Below are 25704 nucleotides of genomic sequence, written 5' to 3' on the forward strand. Positions count from 1 at the left end.
TCCCACACCCGTCCTAATAGGGGTGGGACGGGTAACCCGGAAAACCCATGAAGTTGCCATCCCTATCCGAAAACCTCTTGATGAGACATTAAGGAGTTTTCTGTTGGTTCCAAAAAATTCATTTTGGTGGAACTTGATTTTGCATGTAAAAATAAATGCTCTCTATATGTACCTGGAACTTTTTTTTTATTTCCCTTGATTTAACATTTAGAACCCTTTCCTCAAACGCTTTATCTATGACAATTTGGAGTTGCATGTGCTGATTATTTTGAATGAAATCCTCTTCTGCCACTTTCTCTCCAATTTTCATAAACTTGGGGTTCACATCATTAACATTGGAAATCACAGACTTTGGATAAATCTTAGGTAGCAACATAAAGGCGAAGAACCTTGTGGCATTGTGCCCTTGCAACCTAAATATCACAAGGAAAACTTGGAGAGCCTTGTTGTTCTTTGTCTTGATATATTCTAAGTAATTTGTGTGAACAACACCAACCACACGATTAAATTTATCATTCCAACGCTTTCCATAATTGTACCAATTTAGGTGTTCTGGTTCTTCCAGGATTGCAATATCATTTCCATCCATTACATATACAAAATTTGGCTGCAAGTTGAATCTTTTTCCTAAACTGAGTTTTAGAGAGGCTTCAGCCTAGAAATGGTCCCAGCTTGTGGGATCATCCCACCTAAGCTCAAACTCCATCCAAATTCATTTTCTGGGAATCAGACATAGAAACAACCCATTATAGATATTTGGGACCTGAATTTTTCATCTCGATCCAACCTCTAATTCTAATGGTGTCATCAAGATCTAACTTAAGCATGACAGTAAATGATCCAGCAGAGACCCTTTCCTCCATGTTTGCGCCAATGATGAGATCAGATGCTGCTACAGATGTCTTAGGAGCTTTACGAAGATTCAAAATGCCTACTGGCATTATAGAGGCTCCAAGCCTGAACTGTTGACTTAATGGTCTAGGCACTTGGTGAAGACCTATAAGAGAGGGGTTTTGTTCCTCCTGAAAGTTGACAGAACTTGTCCAAAAGTACTGAAGCCCTTATTCCATCAATGCAAGGCTCTATTCCCAATCCAGAAGCAAACTAAGCTAAATGAGCAAGAAGATTTGATTTTCTCACCATTAAGCCAATGGCCCTGCCATTATGTTGATTCAAATTTGGTGACCCAAAAGATAAAAATAGTAAGACCTTTTCCTTGGTAAGAAGAATCTGTAGCAACTCCAATCTTCATGATTGCCCCATTCATGACCAGAGCATCAAGTGTAGCTTCTGGCTAAGTTGAGACTGTGACTTGGCATGCAGAAGGTGACCATGCATGTGTGTACACCTGTAGGTGGAAAGATGCTAAGAAAAATGGGCAACTTGCCCTTTCTCCTTTAACACAGATAAAATGATGGTCAACAATATTGAGTAGTACTTTTGCTAAGTCCATTGCTGCTGCAGTATTGGAGTCAAGGAACGATAGCTTCTACAGATGCAAAAATTTCAGGTTTTATAAAATCCCAAGAAGCATCATCCAACTTTGTTACAGTTATAAACTCTTATTCGAAGAGAACTTGAATAATTCCATCAATTCCATAAAGACTTTTTCTAGTGGATAACTCATAGCTGAACAAGCATTCAGAAAGTTTCCAAGAATAGTTGCAATGCCATATCCAGATTCACATCTTAGAAAACAAAAGTCCCAACAAATTCATGAGGAATCTATAGACATAACTTGTCATGATTTCCTAGGAAATCCCCAACCAGATTCTTATTCGACCCAACGGTGTACTTGAAAAAGCAAGCCACACTTTATGGGTCAAGTTTACAAGGCAAGAGATGAGTTCCTTGGAGAAGCTCTAGCCCTTTCTTCGAGTCTCAGTTAAAATAATCTCCTCCAATCATTAGTCTTCTTTTAATATACTTCTTCTAGCAAACCAATGGAACTTAAATACTAGGATCACTATAATTATCACACTTCACTATCAAGAAGGGCGTATAATCCTTAAGATTTACTGGAAACTTTTTGAACCAAATGATCCATTGCCCACCTTTGCGGCCATTCCCCTAATTATAGCAATCAAGAATATGCATAGCAAACAAAGGGTAGTTCATAGGAAATGTATAATTGGACAACAAATTAGCAGAATATTCAAACACATTGCTGCAAGTTATGTCACCATCTAAGTTGGCATACATCTTTGCAAGCCCCACATAAATGGTCAAATAAGTCATCAATTCGAGGTAATGGATTTTTTTTTTCACTGTTATTATGTTCAATTTTATGTAATCCACACATAATAGCAAGGATCCATCCTTCTTCTTCACAAAAAATACTGGAGCACCCCAAGGTGAGGTACTACGCCGATTAACCCTTTACTTTGCAACTCATTCAATTGAATGTTCAATTCTTTAAGTTCAATTGGAGCCAGTCTATATGGAGCTATTGATATTGGATCCATACCTAGATACAATTCCATAGAAAAATCCATCTCTCTGTGAGGAGGTAAAAATGGCAATTCTTTCAGAAAAACATCAGTAAATTCACAAACCATTGGAATGCAATATATAGTTGTCTTCTTTTTCCCTTCTCCCTACACATTAAAAAGAAAATAGTGTCCACCATCCTTTCTTGACCACTTGTCACCTAGGTTTTGAATTAATGGAATAAATGTAAGCCTTCTATCACCATAGAAACTCAAATATGAACCAAAAGAGGTTTGGAATGTTACTTCCTTCAAATAAAAATCTAATACAGCATGGTGCCGGTCCAGCCAATCCATCCCCACAATTACTTCAAAGGATAAAATATCAAGAATAACCAGAATTATTGTAACTTCAAGACCCCTAATATAAAGTACACAAGCATGACACACTCACTTGGTGTCCACACCCATAGGAGTCTCATTACATAATGAACAATGAGGGGGAACAAATTCTATGTCTACCATGGAGGCAAATAAAACATTTGCCCAAGTGCTAAAACATAAGATCATACCTTCCACTAAGGCATTTGACTCTGCATTTTGTGACCCCAATGCATAAAATCTCCCTTGCTGTCCTTGCTCTGGCTTTTGTCCAAGCTTCCCTTGTCTAAAGTTTCCTTCCCCTTGAGGTTGCGTTCCTTGGATTCGTGAATTTGTCTATTGAAACTGCCATTGAGATGGCTGGCATGCAGGACGTTGAAATTTTGGGCACTCCCTCCTAAGATGTCCCACCTCACCACATTCATAACATCTCCTTGGTCCCTTGGCCATATTTATAGTCCCACTATACTGCTATTGTTTCTGGGTTTTTGTTGGGGAAGAGTCACTTTCTAGTACTTGAAATCTTGTTCCCATTTTTCTATAACAAGAGCCCTTGCCACAACCTCATTGTAAGTACGAAGCATGAAGGGGGCCACCTGTGCTCTAATATGTTCAACTCAACCCCTCTTGGAATTGTTGAGCTCGCATTTGTTCATCTGCAACCACATTCAAAGCATATCTAGATAGTTGTGTAAACTTTGTTGCATATTCAGTCACTGTCACATTCCTTTAAAACAAGCGTATAGGGGCTGCATAAGTCCTCATATAGACGTCATTCTCCATGGAGAAGCACCGACACGCAACAGCCTAAAAAGGAAGACAATCGATCATGAGACTTCTTGAGAGAGTCAATCACGCACTATAAGTGAGGCCTCCTCTTACACGTGAATTCAAGTTTCTTCATAGCCACCCTCACAACCACACAATTCGCATCATTAGATATTCCTCTTAGCATCACACACCAAGGAAATGGACTATCAATTTAGGAAGTCACAACACACCATTGAAGAAATTGGAGTCCACCAATCATGCTTGCAACAAGCACGCACAGAAGAGGCAACCACACTTTATGGGTCAAGTTTACAAGGCAAGAGATGAGTTCCTTGGAGAAGCTCTAGCCCTTTCTTTGAGTCTCAGTTAAAATAATCTCCTCCAATCATCAGTCTTCTTTTAATATACTTCTTCCAGCAAACCAATGGAACTTAAATACTAGGATCACTATAATTATCACACTTCACTATCAAGAAGGGCGTATAATCCTTAAGATTTACAGGAAACTTTTTGAACCAAATGATCCATTGCCCACCTTTGCGGCCATTCCCCTAATTATAGCAATCAAGCCATTCAAAGTAAGAATATGCATAGCTTATTTAATAATTTGTGTTTTCTTATACTTTGCTCATTTCTGTTATAATATTTAGATACCATGCATGTTAGGATTTCTTTTCTTTATTGTCTGTTATTATAACTTTGATCTAACCTCTCATGTCTTATGGAAGCACATTGTAAGCTATTTATGCTATTCAGGTACGCTTTTTATCTTTGCATCTTAATTCCATTAGTTATGTAAAGCTTCATATATGATCATTATCATGCTTAATAGATCTTTTTGATTGCTTATGTTAGATTTCTTACTATGGTAAAATACATGTGTGTGTGTGTGTATGTGTTTTTTTTTTAAACTAACTTTGATGTCTTGTGACAACGCTTAAGTTACAACTCAGGTAGTATGCCTATCTTCCTTACTCGTGTGATTGATTGCTTAGATATATTTGTTTGAATATGGATAACATGTAATTTGAATTTAGATAAACACCTTATCCTTTCTTGGTATCATTAGTCAATCGATTAATTGTCTTATTTCCCTCAATCTAGTTATAGAGACATTTTTAAGGCTTAGAGGGGTGCTAAACACCTTATCCAAAACTTAAGGAGTTATTTTTCTTAGGCTTTTAGATTTTAATTTTATTTTCCTTAAAAACAAATAAAAATAAGTGGCAACTCCGATTTTAACAACAATAATTTTTTATCATTTAAAAAGTGAGTCCCATCAATGAGTGGGAACGCACGTGAAAAATGTAGATCCACAAATTGATGACTCCATTGAGAATTTTTTAGGATCAAGCTTGAACACTAGTTGAGGAAAATATGTTGTTTAATTGGTTGATTAGAAAGTACCTTCCTTCCTTTAGGCAAGGTGATTCAGTTTGCTTGCTTGATTGATTTGTAAAGTTGGATAATTGTAGTACTTAACTATTTGTGATTTAGTTAAAATTCACATTTTGAGTTGAGCTTAATCATTTGGTCCTTTGGATTCTCATCATTTGGAAACCATCGTAGGTTTTATCTAAGTTTATTCTTTGGTCCTTTTGTTTCTTATCATTAGAACACCATCCTAGGTTCTGTTTAACCTTATTAATGTTTGTTCCATTGGTTTCTCATCATTGGGTCACCATCCTAGGTTTTATCTTAGCTTCTTTGCTTTCTCTTCATTGGAACTCCATTATAGGTTTTAAGTTTATTCTTAGTTTCACTCATTAATCATCATTGGGACACAATCTTAGGTACTATCTAAGAATATTTGTTTTTTCCTTTGGTTTCTTATCATTGGAACGCCATCCTGACTTCTCTCTAAGTTCAATCGTCTATTCCTTTTGGTTTCTCATCTTTAGGATGCCATCCTAAGTTTCTTCATTGTTCCTTTGGTTTCTCATCAATGGGATGCCATCCTAAACTTAATTGTTTGTTCCTTTGGTTCCTCATCATTGGGAAAACAATCCTAGGTTCTATCTCATTTTATTCATTGTTCATTTTGTTTCTCATCATTGGGGTGCTTCCTAGGTTCTATCTAAGTTCAATTGTTTGATCATTTAGTTTCTCATTATTGGGTTACCATCCTAGGTTTTGTCTAAGCTTAATCAATTGTTCCTTTGGTTTCTCATCATTGGGACACCATCCTAGGTTCTTTCTAACCTTAATTGTTTCTTCCTTTGCTATTGCATCAATGCGACACCATCCTATGTATTATCTTAGTTTATTCTTTGTTCATTTGGTTTCTCATAATTGGGACACAATCCTAGGTTCTATCTAAGCTTAATCGATTCTTCCTTTTGTTTCTTATCATTGGGACACACAACCCCAGGTTCTATCTCAGTTTCCTCTTTGTTCCTTTCTTTTCTCATCATTTGGAAACTATCCTAGGTTTTATCTTAGTTTATTCTTTGTTCCTTTGGTTTGTCTTCATTATAAACCATCCTATTTTCTATCTAACGATAATCATTTCTTCATTTTTTTTAACTTAATAATTGATACTCAAATACAATATAAGTGCTCTTAAAAATATGGGGATACAAAAATTTAAATGCTGAGTTGCTATTTGATTTTGTGCAAAAAGAGGATATGCAAAACCTATTATAAAGAGTACATCTTGTATTCAACTTTGTAACTATCAGTTAACAAAATGTGTTTCGTTTCAAAAAAGAAACATGTACTAAATTAATTTGCATATACCAAAACCCCATGGTTCACTGCGGGTAGCCCATACTACAAGTGTACTTGAAAAATATATACATTACATCATTCATACAAAAAGATTCAATCTTTAATACAAAGGCAAAGCCTCAAAACACTTTCAATGCGAGCAAACAACATCCAATCACAGTAAAGAATTGCTCAAGCATAGGTCTTCTGACCTATATCTAAAGGTGGAAAGGATAGGGTGAGTTCACAACTCAGTAGGAAAGTTTATAACCATCCTAAGCATACCCTTACAAATCTAGAATTAAACGTTTAATAGATGCATGATAAACATTTTGTAACCATTAATAAATATGCAGTCATATCAAACATATGCATGTGTTTTCTAGTTTCATTTTTGCTTTTCATCTTCCATCCTTTCACAACTGATAAACTGCTAACCCCCACCAATCTACACATCAGATATCAATGCCCCACAAGATACTTGGTCAATATAATAATGACTATTCTAGGGCATCACCCAAGGGTAAGTCATACCCCATGTCTTCTAGGACTCATACCCAAGGGAAGGACCAACCCCGTGTCTTTAGGGACTAAAACCCAGGGGTAGGACCAACCCCATACACCCACATCGGAGTGTCTTCCTCGAGGGCTTTAGGGACATTCACCCAAGGACCCATGGTCCCACATAAACAATATATCATAGGATAATGCATGTAGCATCACTAAACACTTCCCACAATCAATTTTTTGAATATCATTTGTGATTATTCCATATCCGTCTTGCAATGCAACCACACCATGAACCATTTCCACAACACGGAACCATGAATCTTCATACCAATATACATTCCAATCTCATTGTAACATTTCAATACAATAACCAAGATGTAATGACACATTAAAACATCATAGAAATGGCGTGAAATCCTGATATATGTTTGGTAAGAAATTAGATACACCATGGAACAGTATAAAATTCCCTACTTTACACGGACTTTCCCTCTGTGATTCTCCAATGTAAGCGATCTTTACCTATTACAAGGAACTGAAATAAAATAAAATAATTTAGGTTTCTTAACCACAAAAATTTATTCAATTAAAACTTATGAAATTTTCCTTTCGTACTAATTTTTAACAGCTGTCTGCTATTTATTTTTAACTCTCATATTAATTACCAAACACCAATTGTTTTGATTTTTTTTCCTAAAGCCTAACCCAGTAACAAATCCCAAGTGTCCAAATAACCTAATTAATCACATGTTTACTAATCTATTTTTCAATCAAACCAAACTAAACAAAGATTTATGCTGATCTTACCATAAATAAAATACTTAAGCTAAAAGATTCATTTTGTTTCTAGTCATTGAGACGCCATCCTAGATTATATAAGCTCAATCGTTTGGTCCTTTGGATTCTTGTCATGGGGACACAATCGTAGGTTCTATCTAAGTTCATTCTTTGGTCCTTTAATTTCTCATCAGTAGTACGCCATCCTAGGTTCTATCTAACCTTATTCGTTTGATTCTTTTGTTTCTCATCATTAGGTCGCCACCTTAGGTTCTATCTTGGTTAATTCCTAGTTCATTTGCTTTCTCATCATTGGGATACCCTTTTAGGTTTTATCTAATTTTATTCTTAGTTTCATTGATTTATCACCATGTGGACGCCATCCTAGGTTGTACCTAAAATAACAAACTAAGATCAAACCTAGGATGGTTTACCGATGATGAGAAACCAAAGGAAAAACATCAAAATTAAATTAAACCTAGGATGGTATCCCAATGTTTAGAAACCCAAAGGAACAAATGATTAAGGATAGATAGAACCTAGGATGACGTCCCAGTGATGAGCAACCAAATGAAAAAACAAAAAACTGAGATAGAACATAGGATGATGTCACAATGATGAGAAACCACATGAAGAGAGAAGAAACTAAGGTTCAACCTAGGATGAGTCCTATTGATAAGAAATGAAAGGAACTAACGTTTAAGCTTAGATAGAGCCTAGGATGGTGTCCTAATGATGGGGAAACCAAATAAACAAACAATAAACTTAGATAGAACATAGGATATTGTCCAAGTGATCAGAAACCAAAGGAACAAACATTAAACTAAAATCAAACCTATGATGGTGTCCCAAATTGGTTCATAAACCGAAGGAACAAACAATTAAGGTTTGATAGAACCTATGATAGTGTCTCAATGTTGAGAAACCAAATGAAGAAAGAAAAAACTGAGATAGAACCTAGGATGGTGTACCGACAATGAGAAACTAAAGGAAGAAAGGAGAAACCTAGATAGAACCTAGGACCGCATCTCCATAATAGAACTTAGGATGATATGAAACCAAATGAACAATAAACTGAGAAAGAACCTAGGATGATGTCCCAATGATGAGAAAGCAAATGAACAAATGATTAAGTATAGATAGAACCCAGGATAACGTCTCCATAATTAGAAACCAAATGAACAAAGAATAAACTGATATAGAACATAGGATGGTGTCCTACTGATGACAAACCAAAGGATCAAAGATGAAACTTAGATTCAATCTAGGATTGAGTTCAATTAATGAGAAATGAAGGGAATAAATGATTAAGCCTACATTGACTTTAGGATGGCATCCCAATGATGCAAGGGAAAATAAAGAAAGAATACTCTACAATAGAACCTAGGATGTTGTCCCAATGCTGAGAAACTAATCGAACAAATGATTAATCATAGACAAGGTTTATATAGAACCTAGGATGGCGTCCCAAAGATGAGAAACAAAATGAACAAAGAATAAAATAACATTGAACCTAGGATGGTGTCCAATTGATGAGAAACCAAACATACAATTGATTAAGCTTAGATAGAACCTATGATAGCATTCCAACGGTGAGAAACAAAACGAATAAAGAATAAATTGAGATAGTGTCACACCCCAAATTTTTTTTTCTTCTTATGATTATTATTTATTTTTCAACTAAAGAATTGATACTCAAATATAGTATAAGTGCTCTCAAAAATTTAAACGTTGAGTTCCTACTTGAATTTGTTCAAAAAGAGGATATGGAAAATCTGTGATAAAGAGTACATCCTGTATTAAACATTGTGACTATTAAGTTAACAAAATATGTTTTGTTTCACAAAAGAAACTTGTACAACATTAATTTACATATACCAAACCCCATTGTTTACTATGGGTAGCCCATACTACAAGTGTATCTAACAAATATATACATTACATCATTCCAACAAAAGGTGTAGTCTTGATACAAAAGGCATGGCCTCAAAAGACTTTCAATATGAGCAAACAGCATCCAATCACAGTAAAGCATTGCTCAAGCATTCTTTCCTACATAGGTCTTCTGACCTGCATCTATAGGTGGAAGGAATAGGTGAGTTCACAACTCAGTAGGAAAGTTTATAACCATCCTAAGTATACCCTTAAAAACCTTGAATTAAACGTTTAATAACATGCATGATAAACATTTCATAACCATTAACAAATGTGTAATCATGTCAAACATGTATGCATGTGTTTATTGGTTTCATCATTACTTTTCCCCATCCATCCTTTCACAACTGATAATTTGCTGACTCCCAACAATCTACACAGTAGATATCAATGCTCCACAAGATACCCGATCAATATAATAATGACTATTCTGGGACATCACCCAAGGGCAAGTCATACCTCGTGTCTTTTGGGACTCATACCCAAGGGCAGGACCAACCCCGTGTCTTTAGGGACTAAAACCCAGGGGCAGGACCAACCCCATGCACCCACATCGGAGTGTCTTCCTCGAGGGCTTTAGGGACCAACCCCATACACCCCACACACCCACATGACGAGAAACCAAAGGATCAAAGAATCTAGGATTGTATCCACATGATTAGAAACCAAAGGAACAAACGATTAAGCTCATATAGAATCTAGGATGGCGTCCCAACGATTAGAAAAAAAGGAACAAAAAATTAATTGAGATAGAACTTAGGAGTTTGTCCGTATGACGAGAATCTACAGGAACAAAGATTAAACTAAGGTTGAATTTAGGATGGTGTCCAAATGATAAGAAATCGAAGGAACTATGAAGAAACGTAGATAGAGCTGCAGATAGTGTCCCAATGATGAGAAAACTAATGAACGAATGATTAAACTTATATTGAACATAGGATGTCGACGCAATGATGAGAAATCAAATCAACAAAGAATAAATTGAGATAGAACCTGCATTGGTGTTCCAAAGATGAGAAACCAAAGGCATAAAGAAAAAATTTAGATGGAAACCTAGGATAGTGTCCTAATGATGAGAAACAAAACGAACAAACGATTAAGCTTAGATAGAACATGGGATTGCATACCAATGATGAGAAACCAAAGGAACAAAGAATAAACGAAGATAGAACCTAGGACGGTGTCCCAATGATGAGGAACCAAAGAACAAAGAATATAAGCTGAGATAAAACCTAGGATGGCGTACCAATGATGAGAAACCAAAGGAACGAAACATAAACTAAGATAGAACCTAGGAAGCTTATCCGAGAAGGAGAATCCAAAAGAACAAAGAATAAACTGAGATAGAACCTAGGATAGTGTCACAAGGATGACAAACAGTTTCTTTAGCGCATGCTTCATTGAGTCAACCTCCATTGTTTACGGCATCCTCCATCGTTGAGTTTATTTAGGGCAACCTCATCTTTTGTGTTTCTTTAATGCATGGACCTTCCTTCAGTTCATTTAGGGAAAGTGATTTCATCGAGTCTTATTAAGGCATCTTTTTCCATTATTTTGTTTAAGACATCCCCCCCTTCATTCAGTTAATTTATGGCATCCACCTTCATTATCTATGTTTAGATCATCCCCTTTTCTTCGCACATTCCCCTTTCTTGAGTTTGTTTAAGGGTATACCCTATTCCTTGAGTATGTTCAGGACATCCTCCTTCCTTGAGTTGTTTTCGGGCATCCCCTTCCTTAAGTTTGTTTAGGGTATTCCCCTTCATTGAGTTTATTTAGGGCTTCCTCTTTCCTCGAATGTTATTAGGGTATTCCCATTCCTCTATTTTTTTAGAACATTCCTCTTCATTGGGCTATCAAACCACCTTGATTTACTTAGTCCATCTCCCTTCCTTCAATTTCTTACGTCATCCATCTTCATGGAGATTTTTAATTCATTCCCTTTCCTAGAGTTTGTTTAGACCAACCAACATCCTTCAATTCTTTTAGGGCATACCCTTTCCTAGGGATTACTTAGCAGACTACCACTTCCTTTAGTGTAGTAGGGCATCCCCATCAAGTAGTTTGTTTAGCGCAACTCCATTTCTTGAGGTTTTTTAGCACAACCGCATTTCTTGGGATTGGGCATCCCCCTTGGTAGATTTTGTTTGTGGCATGCCCTTTCTAGCCCTTTCTATGAGTCTTATTAGTGAACCCCCCTTCTTAATGTTCATTTACGACGTTCTTTTTCCATTGGCTTTTTAATAGCATCCCGCTTGCTCAAATTTGCTTAGAGCATCCCCCTTTACTTTGTTTAGAGAATCTCCTTCATTAAGTTTATTAAGGGACTCCGACTTCCTTATGTTTGTTTAGGGTATCCCTCGTTCTTCACCCCAAAATCAGAATGTCATCGTAGGTTCTATCTAAACATAATAATTTGTTCCCAAGATTGCTCATCATTGGAACGCCATTCATAGTTCTATTCATTTTTATTCTTAGTTTGTTTAGTTTCACATCATTGAGATGCCATCCTAGGTTCCATCTAAGCTAATTCGTTTGTTCTTTTGATTGCTCATCATTGGACCGGTTCTATCTCTGTTCATTCTTCGTTCCTTTACTTATCCGTCATTGGTTTACTATCCTAGTTTTAATCTAAATTTATTCATTTGTTCCTCTGATTTCTCATCACTAGGACGCCATCCTAGGTTCTACCTAAGCTTAGTTGGTAGTTTGTTATGTTTCTCATCATCGTGACGTCATCTTAGTTTTTATCTAGGTTTGTTCTTAGTTCCTCTGGGTTTAAAACATTTGGATGCAATCCTAGGTTCGACATATGTTCATTGTTCGTTCCTTTGGTTTCCCATCATTGTGAACTATCTAAGCTTATTTGTATGTTCCTTTGGTTTTCATTTCCAAATATTTGGATGCAATCCTAGGTTCGGTCTATGTTCATTGTTTGTTCCTTTGGTTTCCCATCATTGTCAACTATCTAAGCTTGTTCATATGTTCCTTTGGCTTCTCATAATTAGGACGCCATCCTAGGTTCTATCATTGGTCATTCTAACTTCCTAAGGCTTTTGATAAATGGGATGCCATCCTAGTTTCCATTTAAGCTTTTTTCTTTGTTGTTTTTGTTTCTCATCATTGAGATGTCATCCTAGGTTATACCTGTGCTTAATTTTAGTTCCTTTGGTTTCAAATTTTTGGGCATCCCCCTTCATTGTGTCTTGTTAGCACATCCCCTTCTTTTAGTTTGTTTACAACATTCTCCTTCCATATCTTTGTTTAGGGCATCACCCTTCCTTCAGTCTTATTAAGACGTCACATATTCCCTTAGTTTCTTTATAGAATATCTATTCCTTGAGTTTGTTTAGTGTTTGTGCCCTCTTCCTTGAGAATTTCTTGCAGGGAATCCCCCTTCCTAGAGTTTATTTAGGACAACCCTTATTCTTAGAGTTACTTATGGCATCCCCCTCATTTGATTATGTTTAAGGCAACCCTCATTCTTGAGTCTTATTAGCATGTGCTAGGGCATGGGTGTTTTGTATCCATTGAGCAAAGACGGGTTGTAATTGTATAGCAGTATCTGAAAACATATCTCGGGGACACCTTAAAGCACATATCATATTCCTGGGATAACGAGCATAAGAGATAAAGGCCTATTATTGTATCAGCCCTCCAATAGGTTATGCTAGTTTTTTCCCCATTCCTTTGTCCAAATGACCCAAAGGCTCACCTCAAAGAGAGACCGAAGGGGCCGAAGCAGCTAAAAAAAGGGTGCAACCTGAGAAACCTTGAGGTAGAATACCTAATATAGAGTGGAACTCCCAAGAAAGACTTAAGGTCGAAGACCGCGGCAGAAGTGAAACACACCTTCCATGAGTTTTCTTACAGCAACACTTCTTTTTTAGTTTGTTTAGGGCATCCTCCATCGTTGAGTTTATTTATGGCAACCTCACCTTTTGTGTTTCTTTAATGCATGGAGCTTCCTTGAGTTCATTGAGGGAATGTGATTTTACCAAGTCTTATTAAGGCATCTTTTTCCATTATTTTGTTTAAGACGTCCCCCTTCATTTAGTTAATTTATGCCATCCACCTTCCTTATCTATGTTTTAGATCATCCCCTTTTCTTCAATGTTATTAAGGCATCTCCTCCTCCCCATCCCATAGTTTCCTTGTAGAATTCCTATTCCTTGCGTTTGTTTAGGTTATGCCCCCATCCTTGAGTATGTTTAGCACATCCCCCTTTCTTGAGTTTGTTTAAGGCTATGCCTTTTTCCTTGAGTATGTTTAGGACATTCTCCTTCCCTAATGTTTTTTCGGGCATCCCCTTCCTTAAGTTTTTTTAAGGTATTCCCCTTCATTGAGTTAATTTAGGGCATCCTCTTTCCACAAGTGTTATTAGGGTATTCCCATTCGTCTATTTTTTTTAGGACGTTCCTGTTCATTGGGCTATCAAACTACGTTGATTTACTTTAGTCCATAACCCTTCCTTCAGTTTCTTAGGTCATCCATCTTCATGGAGATTTTTGGTTCATTCCCTTTTCTAGAGTTTTTTTAGACCAACAAACTTCCATCAATTCTTTTAGGGCATACCCTTTCCTAGGGATTACTTAACAAACTCCCACTTCCTTTAGTGTAGTAGGCCATCCCCATCTAGTAGCTTGTCTAGCGCAACTCTATTTCTTGAGGTTTTCTAGCACAACCGCTTTTGTTGGGATTGGGCATCCCCTAGGTAGAGTTTGTTTGTGGCATGCCCTTTCCATGAGTCTTATTAGCGAATCACCCTTCTTAATTATCATTTACGACGCTCTTCTTCCATTGGCTTTTTAAGGGCATCCCGCTTACTCGAATTTGCTTAGAGCATCTCCCTCCCTTCATTAAGTTTATTAAGGGCATCCCACTTCCTTAGGATGTAATCCTAGGTTCTATCTAAACATAATCATTTGTTCCAGAGATTGCTCATCAATTGAATGCCATTCATAGTTCTATTCATTTTCATTATTAGTTTGTTTAGTTTCACATCATTGAGATGCCATTGTAGGTTCTATTTAAGCTAATTTGTCTGTTCTTTTGATTGCTCATCATTGGACCATAATTCTTGGTTCTATCTCTGTTCATTCTTCGTTCCTTTAGTTTCCCGTCATCGGGATACTATCATAGTTTTCATCTATGTTTATTCCTTTGTTTCTCTTATTTTTCATCACTAGGACGTCATCCTAGGTGATATATGCAATTTGAGTTAATTTTGTGTCCGATCATCTGCAAACCATCCTAGGTTCTACCTAAGCTTAGTTGGTTGTTTGTTGTGTTTCTTGTCATTGTGATGTCATCCTAGTTTCAATCTAGGTTTGTTCTTAGTTCCTTTGGGTTCCAAATATTTGGATGCAATCCTAGGTTCGGCCTATTTTCATTGTTCGTTCAAATTGTTTCCCATCATTGTGAACTATCTAAGCTTATTCGTATGTTCCTTTGGTTTCTCATAATTAGGATGCCAACCTATGAGTTTGTTTAAGGGTACACCCTATTCCTTTAGTATGTTTAGGACATCCTCCGTCCATGAGTTGTTTTCGGGCATCCCCTTCCTTACGTTTGTTTAGGGTATTCCCCTTCATTGAGTTTTATTAGGGTATTCCCATTCCTCTATTTTTTTAGGTCATTCCTGTTTACTGGGCTATCAACAACCTTGATTTACTTTAGTCAATACCCTTTCCTAGGGATTAGTTAGCAGACTCCCACATCCTTTACAGTAGTAGGGCATCCCCATCCAGTAGTATGTTTAGTGCAACTCCATTTCTTGAGGTTTTTTAGCACAACCGCTTTTGTTGGGATTGGGCATCCCTCTTGGTAGAGATTGTTTGTGGCATGCCCTTTCTACGAGTCTTATTAGTGAATTCCCCTTCTTAATGTTGATTTACGACGTTCTTCTTCCATTGGCTTTTTAAGGGCATCATGCTTACTCAAATTTACTTAGAGCATCCCCCTTCATTGACTTTGTGTAGAGAATTCCCTTCATTAAGTTTATTAAGGGCATCCCACTTTTCTTAAGTTTGTTTAAGGTATACCTCGTCCTTCACCCCATAATCAGGATTTCATCCTAGGTTCTATGTAAACATAATCATTTGTTCCTGAGATTGCTCATCATTGGAACGCCATTCATAGTTTTATTCATTTTCATTGTTAGTTTGTTTTGTTTCACATCATTGAGTTGCAATCCTAGGTTCTATTTAAGCTAATTCGTTTGTTCTTTTGATTGCTCATCATCAGACCTTAATTCTTGGTTCTATCTCCATTCATTCTTCGTTCCTTTAGTTCCCTATCATTGCGGTACTATCGTAGTTTTAATCTAAGTTTATTCGTTGGTTCCTCTAATTTCTCATCACTAGGATGTCATCCTAGGTTCTATCTATATGCAATTTGAGTTAATTTTAAATCCAATCGTCTCCATACCATCCTAGGTTCTACCTAGGCTTGGTTGGTTGTTTGTTATGTTTGTCATCCTAGTTTCTATCTAGGTTTGTTCTTAGTTCCTTTGGGATCCAAACATTTGAATGCAATCCTAGGTTCGACCTATTTTCATTGTTCGCTCATTTTGTTTCCCATCATTGTGAACTATCCAAGCTTGTTCATAGGTTCCTTTGGTTTCTCATAATTAGGAGGCAATCTTATGATTTTGTTTAAGGGTACGCCCTATTCCTTTAATATGTTCAGGACATCCTTCTTCCTTGAGGATTTTTTGGGCATCCCCTTCCTTAAGTTTGTTTAGGGTATTCCCCTTCATTGAATTTATTTAGGGCATCCTCTTTCCTCGAATGTTATTAGAGTATTCACATTCCTCTATTTTTTTAGGACATTCGTATTCATTGGGCTATCAAACTACCTTGATTTACTTTAGTCCATCACCCTTCCTTCAGTTTCTTAGGTCATCCATCCTCATGGAGATTTTTAGTTCATTCCCTTTCTTAGAATTTTTTTAGACCAACCAACTTCCTTCAATTCTTCTAGGGCTACCCTTTCCTAGGGTTTACTTAGCAAACTCCCACTTCTTGTAGTGTAGTAGGGCATCCCAATCCAGTAGTTTGTTTAGCACAACTCCTTTTCTTGCGGTTTTTTAGCACAACCGCTTTTGTTTGGATTGGGCATCCCCCTTGGTAGATTTTGTTTGCAACAGGCCCTTTCTATGATTCTGATTAGTGAATCCCCCTTCTTAATTTGATTGCTCATCTTCCTTTGTCTATTTAAGGCCATCCCGCTTACTCGAATCTGCTTACAGCATCCCCCTTCCTTGACTTTGTTTAGAGATTTTCCTTCATTAAACTTATTAAGGGCATCTTTTAGGGCATCCCACTTACTTAAGTTTGTTTAGGGTATCCCTTGTCCTTCACCCCATAGGATCTCATCCTAGGTTCTATCTAAACATAATCATTTGTTCCCGAGATTGCTCATCATTGGAACACCATTCATAGTTATATTCATTTTCATTCTTAGTTTGTTTAGTTTCACATCATTGAGATGCCATCCTAGGTGTTTTCTAAGCTAATTAGTTTGTTCTTTTGATTGCTTATCCATGATTGGACCATAATTCTTGGTTCTATCTCTGTTCATTCTTCGTTCCTTTGGTTACCCGTTGGGTTACTATCCTAGTTTTAATCTAAGTTTATTTGTTTGTTCCTCTGATTTCTCATAACTAGGACATTATCCTAGGTTCTATCTGTATCAAATTTGAGTTATTTTTGTGTCCGATCGTCTGCATACCATCCTAGGTTCTACCTAAGCTTAGTTGGTTGTTTGTTATGTTTCTCATCATTGTCATGTCATCCTAGTTTCTATCTAGGTTTGTTCTTAGTTCCTTTGGGTTCCCAACATTTGGATGCAATCCTAGGGTCGACCTATGTTCATTGTTTGTTCCTTTGGTTTCGCATCATTGTGAACTATCTAAGCTTATTCATATATTCCTTTGGTTTCTCATAATTAGGGCATCATCCTATGAGTTTGTTTAAGGGTATGCACAATTCCTTGTGTATGTTCAAGACATCCTCCTTCCTTGAGTTTTTTCGGGATCCCCTTCCTGTAATTTGTTGAGGGTATTACCCTTCATTGAGTTTATTTAGGGGTATCCTCATTCCTCGAGTGTTATTAGGTTAATTCCCATTCCTCTATTGTTTTAGGACATTCTTGTTCATTGGGCTATCAAACTACCTTGATTTACTTTTTTAGTCCATCACCCTTCCTTAAGTTTCTTAGGTCATCCATCTTCATGGAGATTTTTAATTCATTCCCTTTCCTAGAGTTTGTTTAGATCAACCAACTTCCTTCAATTGCTTTGGGGCATACCCTTTCCTAGGGATTATTTAACAGACTCCCACTTCTTTTAGTATAGTAGGGCATCCCCATCCAGTAGTTTGTTTAGTGCAACTCCATTTCTTGAGGTCTTTTAGCACAACCGCTTTTGTTGGGATTGGGCATCCCCGTTGGTAGAGTTTGTTTGTGGCATGCCCTTTCTATGAGTCTTATTAGTGAATCCCCCTTCTCATTGTTCATTACGACTTTCTTCTTCCATTGGCTTTTTAAGGGAATCCCCCTTACTCGAATTTGCTTATAGCATCCCCCTTCCTTGACTTTGTTTAGAGATTTTCCTTTATTAAGCTTATTAAGGGCATCATTTAGGGAATCCCAGTTCCTTAAGTTTGTTTAGGGTATCCCTTGTCCTTCACCCCATAATCAAGATGTCATCCTAGGTTCTATCTAAACATAATCATTTGTTCCAGAAATTGCTCATCATTGGAACACCATTCATAATTTTATTCATTTTCATTCTTAGTTTGTTTAGTTTCACATCATTGAGATGCCATCCTAGGTTTTTTCTAAGCTAATTAGTTTGTTCCTTTGATTACTCATCCATGATTGTACCATAATTCTTGGTTCTATCTCTGTTCATTCTTCGTTCCTTTTGTTACCCGTTGGGTTACTATCCTAGTTTTAATCTAAGTTTATTTGTTTGTTCCTCTGATTTCTCATAGCTAGGACATTATCCTAGGTTCTATCTATATCAAATTTGAGTTATTTTTGTGTCCGATCGTCTGCATACTTTCCTAGGTTCTACTTAAGCTTAGTTGGTTGTTTGTTATGTTTCTCATCATGGTGATGTAATCCTAGTTTCTATCTAGGTTTGTTCTTAGTTCCTTTGGGTTCCCAACATTTGGATGCAATCCTAGGTTCGACCTATGTTCATTGTTCGTTCCTTTGGTTTTGCATCATTGTGAACTATCTAAGCTTATTCATATATTACTTTGGTTTCTCATAATTAGGACATCATCCTATGAGTTTTTTTAAGGGTATGCACAATTCCTTGTGTATGTTCAGGACATCCTCCTTCCTTGAGTTTTTTCGAGATCCCGTTCCTGAAGTTTGTTGAGGGTGTTAACCCTTCATTGAGTTTATTTCGGGCATCCTCTTTCCTCAAATGTTATTAGGGTAATTCCCATTCCTCTATTGTTTTAGGACATTCTTGTTCATTGGGCTATCAAACTACCTTGATTTACTTTTTTAGTCCATCACCCTTCCTTAAGTTTCTTAGGTCATCCATCTTCATGGAGATTTTTAGTTCATTCCCTTTCCTAGAGTTTGTTTAGACCAACCAACTTCCTTCAATTCCTTTAGGGCATACCCTTTCCTAGGGATTATAGCAGACTCCCACTTCCTTTAGTGTAGTAGAGCATCCCCATCCAATAGTTTGTTTAGTGCAACTCCATTTCTTGAGGTCTTTTAGCACAACCGCTTTTGTTGGGATTGGGCATCCCCCTTGGTAGAGTTTATTTGTGGCATGCCCTTTCTATGAGTCTTATTAGTTAACCCCCTTCTCAATGTTCACTATGACGTTCTTCTTCCATTGGCTTTTTAAGGGAATCCCGCCTACTCGAATTTGCTTAGAGCATCCCCCTTCCTTGACTTTGTTTAGAGAATTTCCTTCATTAAGCTTATTAAGGGCATCATTTAGGGCATCCCGGTTCCTTAGGTTTGTTTAGGGTATCCCTCGTCCTTCACCCCATAATCAGGATGTCATCCTAGGTTCTATCTAAACATAATCATTTGTTTCCGAGATTGTTCATCATTAGAAAGCCATTCATAGTTCCATTCATTTTAATTCTTAGTTTTGTTTAGTTTCGCATCATTGAGATGCCATCCTAGGTGCTATCTAAGCTAATTCGTTTGTTCTTTTGATTGCTCATCATTGGACCCTAATTCTTCGTTCTATCTCTGTTCCTTTAGTTACCCGTCATTGGGTTACTATCCTAGTTTTAATCTAAGTTTATTCCTTTGTTCCTCTTATTTCTCATCACTAGGATGTCATCATAGGTTCTATCTATATGCAATTTGAGTTAATTTTGTGTCCGATCATTTGCATACCATCCTCGGTTTTACCTAAGCTTAGTTGGTTGTTTGTTATGTTTCTCATCATTGTGATGTCATCTTAGTTTCTATCTAGGTTTGTTCTTAGTTCCTTTGGTTTCCAAACATTTGGATGCAATCCTACGTTCGGCCTATGTTCATTGTTTGTTCCTTTGGTTCACATCATTGTGAACTACCTATGAGTTTGTTTTCTCATAATTAGGACACCATACTATGAGTTTGTTTAAGGATATGCCCTATTCCTTGAGTATGTTTAGGACATCCTGCTTCCTTGAGTTGTTTTCGGGCATCCCCTTCCTTAAGTTTGTTTAGGGTATTCCCCTTCGATGAGTTTCTTTAGAGTATTCTCTTTCCTTGAGTGTTATTAGGGTATTCACATTCGTCTATTATTTTAGGACATTCCTGTTCATTGGACTATTAAACTACCTTGATTTACTTAAGTCCATCACCCTCCCTTCAGTTTCTTAAGTCATCCACCTTCATGTTGATTTTTAATTCATTCTCTTTCCTATAGTTTGTTTAGACCTACCAACTTCCTTCAATTCTTTTAGGGTATACCCTTTCCTAGGGATTACTTAGCAGACTCCCACTTCATTTAGTGTACTAGGGCATCCCCATCCAGTAATTAGTTTAGTGCAACTCCATTTATTGAGGTTTTTTAGCACAACCGTTTTTGTTGGGATTGGGCATCCTAGTTTGGTGGAGTTTGTTTTTGGCATGCCCTTTCTATGAGTGTTGTTAGTGAATCCCCCTTCTTAATGTTCATTTACGACGTTCTTCTTCCATTGGCTTTTTAAGGGCATCCCGCTTACTCAAATTTGCTTAGAGCATCCCCCTTCATTGACTTTGTGTAGAGAATTTCCTTCATTAAGTTTATTAAGGGCATCGTTTAGGGCATGCCACCTCCTTAAGTTTGTTTAGGGTATCCCTTGTCCTTCACCCCATAATCAGGATGTCATCCTAGGTTCTATCTAAACATAATTATTTGTTCCCGAGATTGCTCATCATCGGAACGCCATTCATAGTTCTATTCATTCTCATTCTTAGTTTGTTTAGTTTCACTTCATTGAGTTGCCATCCTAGGTTCTATCTAAGCTAATTCGTTTGTTCCTTTTATTGCTCATCATTGGACCATAATTCTTGGTTCTATCTCTGTTCATTCTTAGTTCCTTTAGTTACCCGTCATTGGGTTACTATTCTAATTTTAATCTAAGTTTATTCATTTGTTCCTCTAATTTCTCATCACTAGAACATCATCCTAGGTTCTATCTATATCAAATTTGAGTTAATTTTGTGTCCGATCGTCTGCATACCATCCTAGGTTCTACCTAAGCTTAGTTGGTTGTTTGTTATGTTCCTCATCATTGTGATGTCATCCTAGTTTCTATCTAGGTTTGTTCTTAGTTCCTTTGGGTTCCAAATATTTGGATGCAATCCTAGGTTCGGCCTATGTTCATTGTTTGTTCCTTTGGTTTCTCATAATTGGGACGCCATCCTATGAGTTTGTTTAAGGGTATGCCCTATTCCTTGAGTATGTTCAGGACATTTTCCTTCCTTGAGTTGTTTTCGGACATCCCCTTCCTTAAGTTTGTTTAGGGTATTCCCCTTCATTGAGTTTATTTTGGGCATCCTCTTTCCTCGAGTGTTATTAGGGTATTCCCATTCCTCTATTTTTCTAGGACATTCCTATTCATTGGGCTATCAAACTACCTTGATTTACTTTAATCCATCACCCTTCCTTCAGTTTCTTAGGCCATCCATGTGACACCCTGATTTACAATATAAGTGTTAAAGATATAGGGATACGAAAATTTAAATGTTGAGTTCCTGCTTGATTTTGTGCAAAAAGAGAATATGCAAAACCTGTTATAAAGAGTACATCTTATATACCAAAACCCCATGGTTCACTACGGGTAGCCCATACTACAAGTGTACCTTACAAATATATATATTACATCATTGCTACAAAAAAATTCAGTCTTTAATACAAAGGCAAAGCTTCAAAACACTATTTCTTGCATACATCTTTTGACTTACATCTAAAGGTGGAAGGGATAGGGTGAGTTCACAACTCAGTAGGAAAGTTTATAACCATCCTAAGCATACACTTAAAAACCTTGAATTAAACATGTTATAGCATGCATGATAAACATTTTATAACCATTAATAAATATGCAATCATGTCAAACATGTATGCATGTTTGCTGGTTTCATCTTTGCTTTTCCTCGTCCATCCATTTACAATTGATAAACTACTCACCCCCACCAATCTATATATCAGATATCAATGCTCCACAAGATACTCGATCAATATAATAATGACTATTCTAGGACATCACCCAAGGGCAAGTCATACCCCGTGTCTTTTGGGACTCATACCCAAGGGCAGGACCAACCCCATATACCCACATTGGAGTGTCTTCCTCAAGGGCTTTAGGGACTTTCACCCAAGGACCCACGGTCCCACATAAACAATATATCAAAGGATAATGCCTATAGCATCACATAAACACTTCCTACTAAACAATTCTCTGAATATCATCTGTGATTATTCCATATCCTTTTTGCAATGCATTCATACCATGAACCATTTCCACAATACAGAACCATGAATCTTCATACCAATATACGTTCCAATCTCAATGTAACATTTCAACACAATAAACCAAGATGCAATAACACATTAAAACATTTTATGAAATTTTGGAAATGGCACGAAATTTCCAATAAATGTTTCAAGGAAGGAAATCAGATACACCATGGGATAGCATAAAATTCCCTACCTTACACGGGCTTTCCCTTTATGATTCTTCTATATAGGCGATCTTCACCTATTACAAGGAACTAAAATGAAACACATAATTTAGACTTCCTAACGATGAAAATTTATACAATTTAATTTTGCTAATTTTTTAATTATAATATTCTCTAATCTACATGCCTACAAGTTCTCAAATCAAATTTGAATTAAATTAAACAATATTTACAATGCATATTAATATTCCCTAATTAATTACCAAACACTAATTGTTTTTATTTTCTTAAAACCAACCTATTAACAAATTCCAAGTGCCTAAATAACCTAATTAATCACACGTTTACTAATCTGTTTTTCAATTAAACCAAATTAAACAAATATTTATGCTAATCTTACCATTAATAAAATACTTAAGCTAAAATACTTTAATCCATGATTAATTGTGATTTTTAACTAAAATAGGTTTATAGTAACAAGGATTTTTATAGTGACGGTAATTGTGACGGTAATGGTTACATTGACGATAATGGTAATTATGACGGTGACAGTAACGCTAACGCTAACGGTGATAGTGACAATGACGGTGGCGAGAACGATCATGATCACGGTTATGGTAATGGTGACGGTAACGATAACGATAACGATAACAGTCATGGAAACAGTGACGGTTATGGTTACTATGACGGTAATGGCAATGGTATCGGTGATGGTAACAATAACACAAAGAGTAACGGTAAAGGTAATGGGTGACGATGACGATGATGATGATAATCGTAACGATAACGGTAATGGTGATGGTGACAGTAAAAGTATCGGTAACGGTAACGCTAACAATATCAAAAACGGTAATAGGGACGGTGATAGTAACGGTGACTGTAACGATAATAGTAACGATGAAGGTGACAGTAACAGTATTGGTAATGGTGACAGTAGCGGTTACGATAACGGTAATAGTGATGGTAATGGTGACAGAAATGATGACGGTAACGGTGACAATAACGATGACGGTAATGGTGAGGATAAAGATGACGATAATAGTGACGATAACAATGATGGTAACAGTGACAATAACGATGACAGTAATGGTTAAGATAACAATAATGGTAATAGTAACAGTGACGGTGATGGTAATGGTATGGATAATGTTGATGGTAAAGGTAAAATAACTGTAACGGTGACGATAACGGTGACAGTGATGGTAACGGTGACGGTAACGATGATAGTAATGGTTACAATAACGGTAGTGATTACGGTAATCGTAATAGTGATAGTAACGGTAACGGTTATCGTAAAGGTGATGGTAACAATGACGGTAAAGGTGATGGTAACGGTAATGATGACAGTAACCTTTACAATAATGGTCAAGGTGATGGTGATTACAACGACAATAGTAATAGTAACGGTGACGGTGACCGTAACGATAATGGTAAGGTTGATGGTGACAATGACGGAAACGATGACAGTAGTGGTATCACATATTGTAACAGTGACGGTAACCATAATGGTAACGATAATGGTGACATTGATTGTAACATTGACGGTAACGTTGACAGTATCAGTAACGATGAAGGTAATGGTAACGATGACTGTAATGCTTACAATGACAGTGATGGTAACGGTGACGATAACGATGATGGTAATGGTGACGATAACAATGACGGTAACAGTGACGATAACGATGATAATAACAGTAACGGTAATGATAATAGTGACGATGATGGTAATGGTATGGATAATGGTGATGGTAAAGGTGACAATAATAGTAACGATGACAATAACGGCAACGGTAACTGTAACGGTGACGATGATGGTAACAATGACAGTAACGATGACATGGTAACGGTGACGGTAATGGTGACAGTAATGGTCACAATGACGATAACGATGACAGTGACGGTAATGGTCATGATTATGGTAATGATAGCGGTGACAATAATGGTCATGATGATGGTAACAATGACGGTGACAGTAACGGTAACGGTGATAGTGACGGTGACGGTAACAATAATGCAAACAGTAACAATAAAGGTAATGGGTGATAGTGACGGGACGGGGACGGGAACGGTGACAGTTATTCTAACTATAACGGTGATGGTTATCGTAACGGTAACGGTAACTGTGACGATGACGGTAACGGTGACCGTAAAAGTATCGGTAACGGTGACAATAACGAAAACAGTGGTGACGATGACTTTAACGGTGAAGGTAACAGTGACTGTAACGGTGACGATAACAGTGATGATAACGGTGGCAGTGACGGTGATGATCACGTGACATTGATAAAAACAGTATCAGTAATGGTAACGGTAACGGTGAAGGTGATAGTAACAATATCGATAACGATGACGGTAACGGTAATAGTAACGGTGATAGTAGCGATTACGATAACAGTAACAGTTACGGTAATAGTGACGGTGACGGTGACGATAACGGTAAGAGTAACAGTAACGGTGACGGTGACCGTAACGATAACGGTAAGGTTGACAGTGACGGTAACGGAAATGATGACAGTAACGATAACGCTGACTGTAATGGTGACGATAACGATAATCGCGATGGTAACGGTAACAGTTACTGTAACAGTGACGATAATAATAACGGTGACATTGATTTGTAACAGTGACGGTAACATTGACAGTATCGGTAACGGTGACGGTAACACTGACAATAATGGTGACGGTAACGATGACGGTAACGGATATGATAACGATGACGATAACAATGACAGTAATGGTTACGATAATGGTAATGGTAACGGTGATGGTAACAGTATCGATAATGGTGACGGTAAAGGTGACGATAACAGTGATGGTAACGGTAACTGTAATGATAATTGTAACGATGACGATGACGGTAAGATGATAGTAATGGTTACGATAACGGTAACGATTATAGTAACGTTGACAATAACAGTAATGGTGATGGTGACGTAACGATGACAGTAACAGTTACGATAATGGTAAAGGTAACGATAACAGTAACGGTGAACGTGACAGTAACAGTATCGATAACGGTGACGATAACTATAATGGTAGCAGTGAGAGT

General features: G+C 37.1%; 1 protein-coding gene across 1 annotated transcript; it reads left to right on the forward strand.

Moving 5' to 3' along the window:
- Positions 1-825: 825 nt before the first annotated feature.
- Positions 826-24933, forward strand: LOC132253792 (uncharacterized). Its single transcript, XM_059736853.1, has 5 exons — positions 826-948; positions 23122-23405; positions 23464-23738; positions 23954-24271; positions 24410-24933. The coding sequence occupies exons 1-5, from the start codon at positions 826-828 to the stop codon at positions 24931-24933; spliced, it is 1524 nt and encodes a 507-aa protein (XP_059592836.1).
- The last annotated feature ends 771 nt before the right edge of the window (positions 24934-25704 follow it).

Source organism: Vitis vinifera, chromosome 1 (assembly GCF_030704535.1).
Source record: "Vitis vinifera cultivar Pinot Noir 40024 chromosome 1, ASM3070453v1".
Lineage (NCBI taxonomy): Eukaryota > Viridiplantae > Streptophyta > Magnoliopsida > Vitales > Vitaceae > Vitis > Vitis vinifera.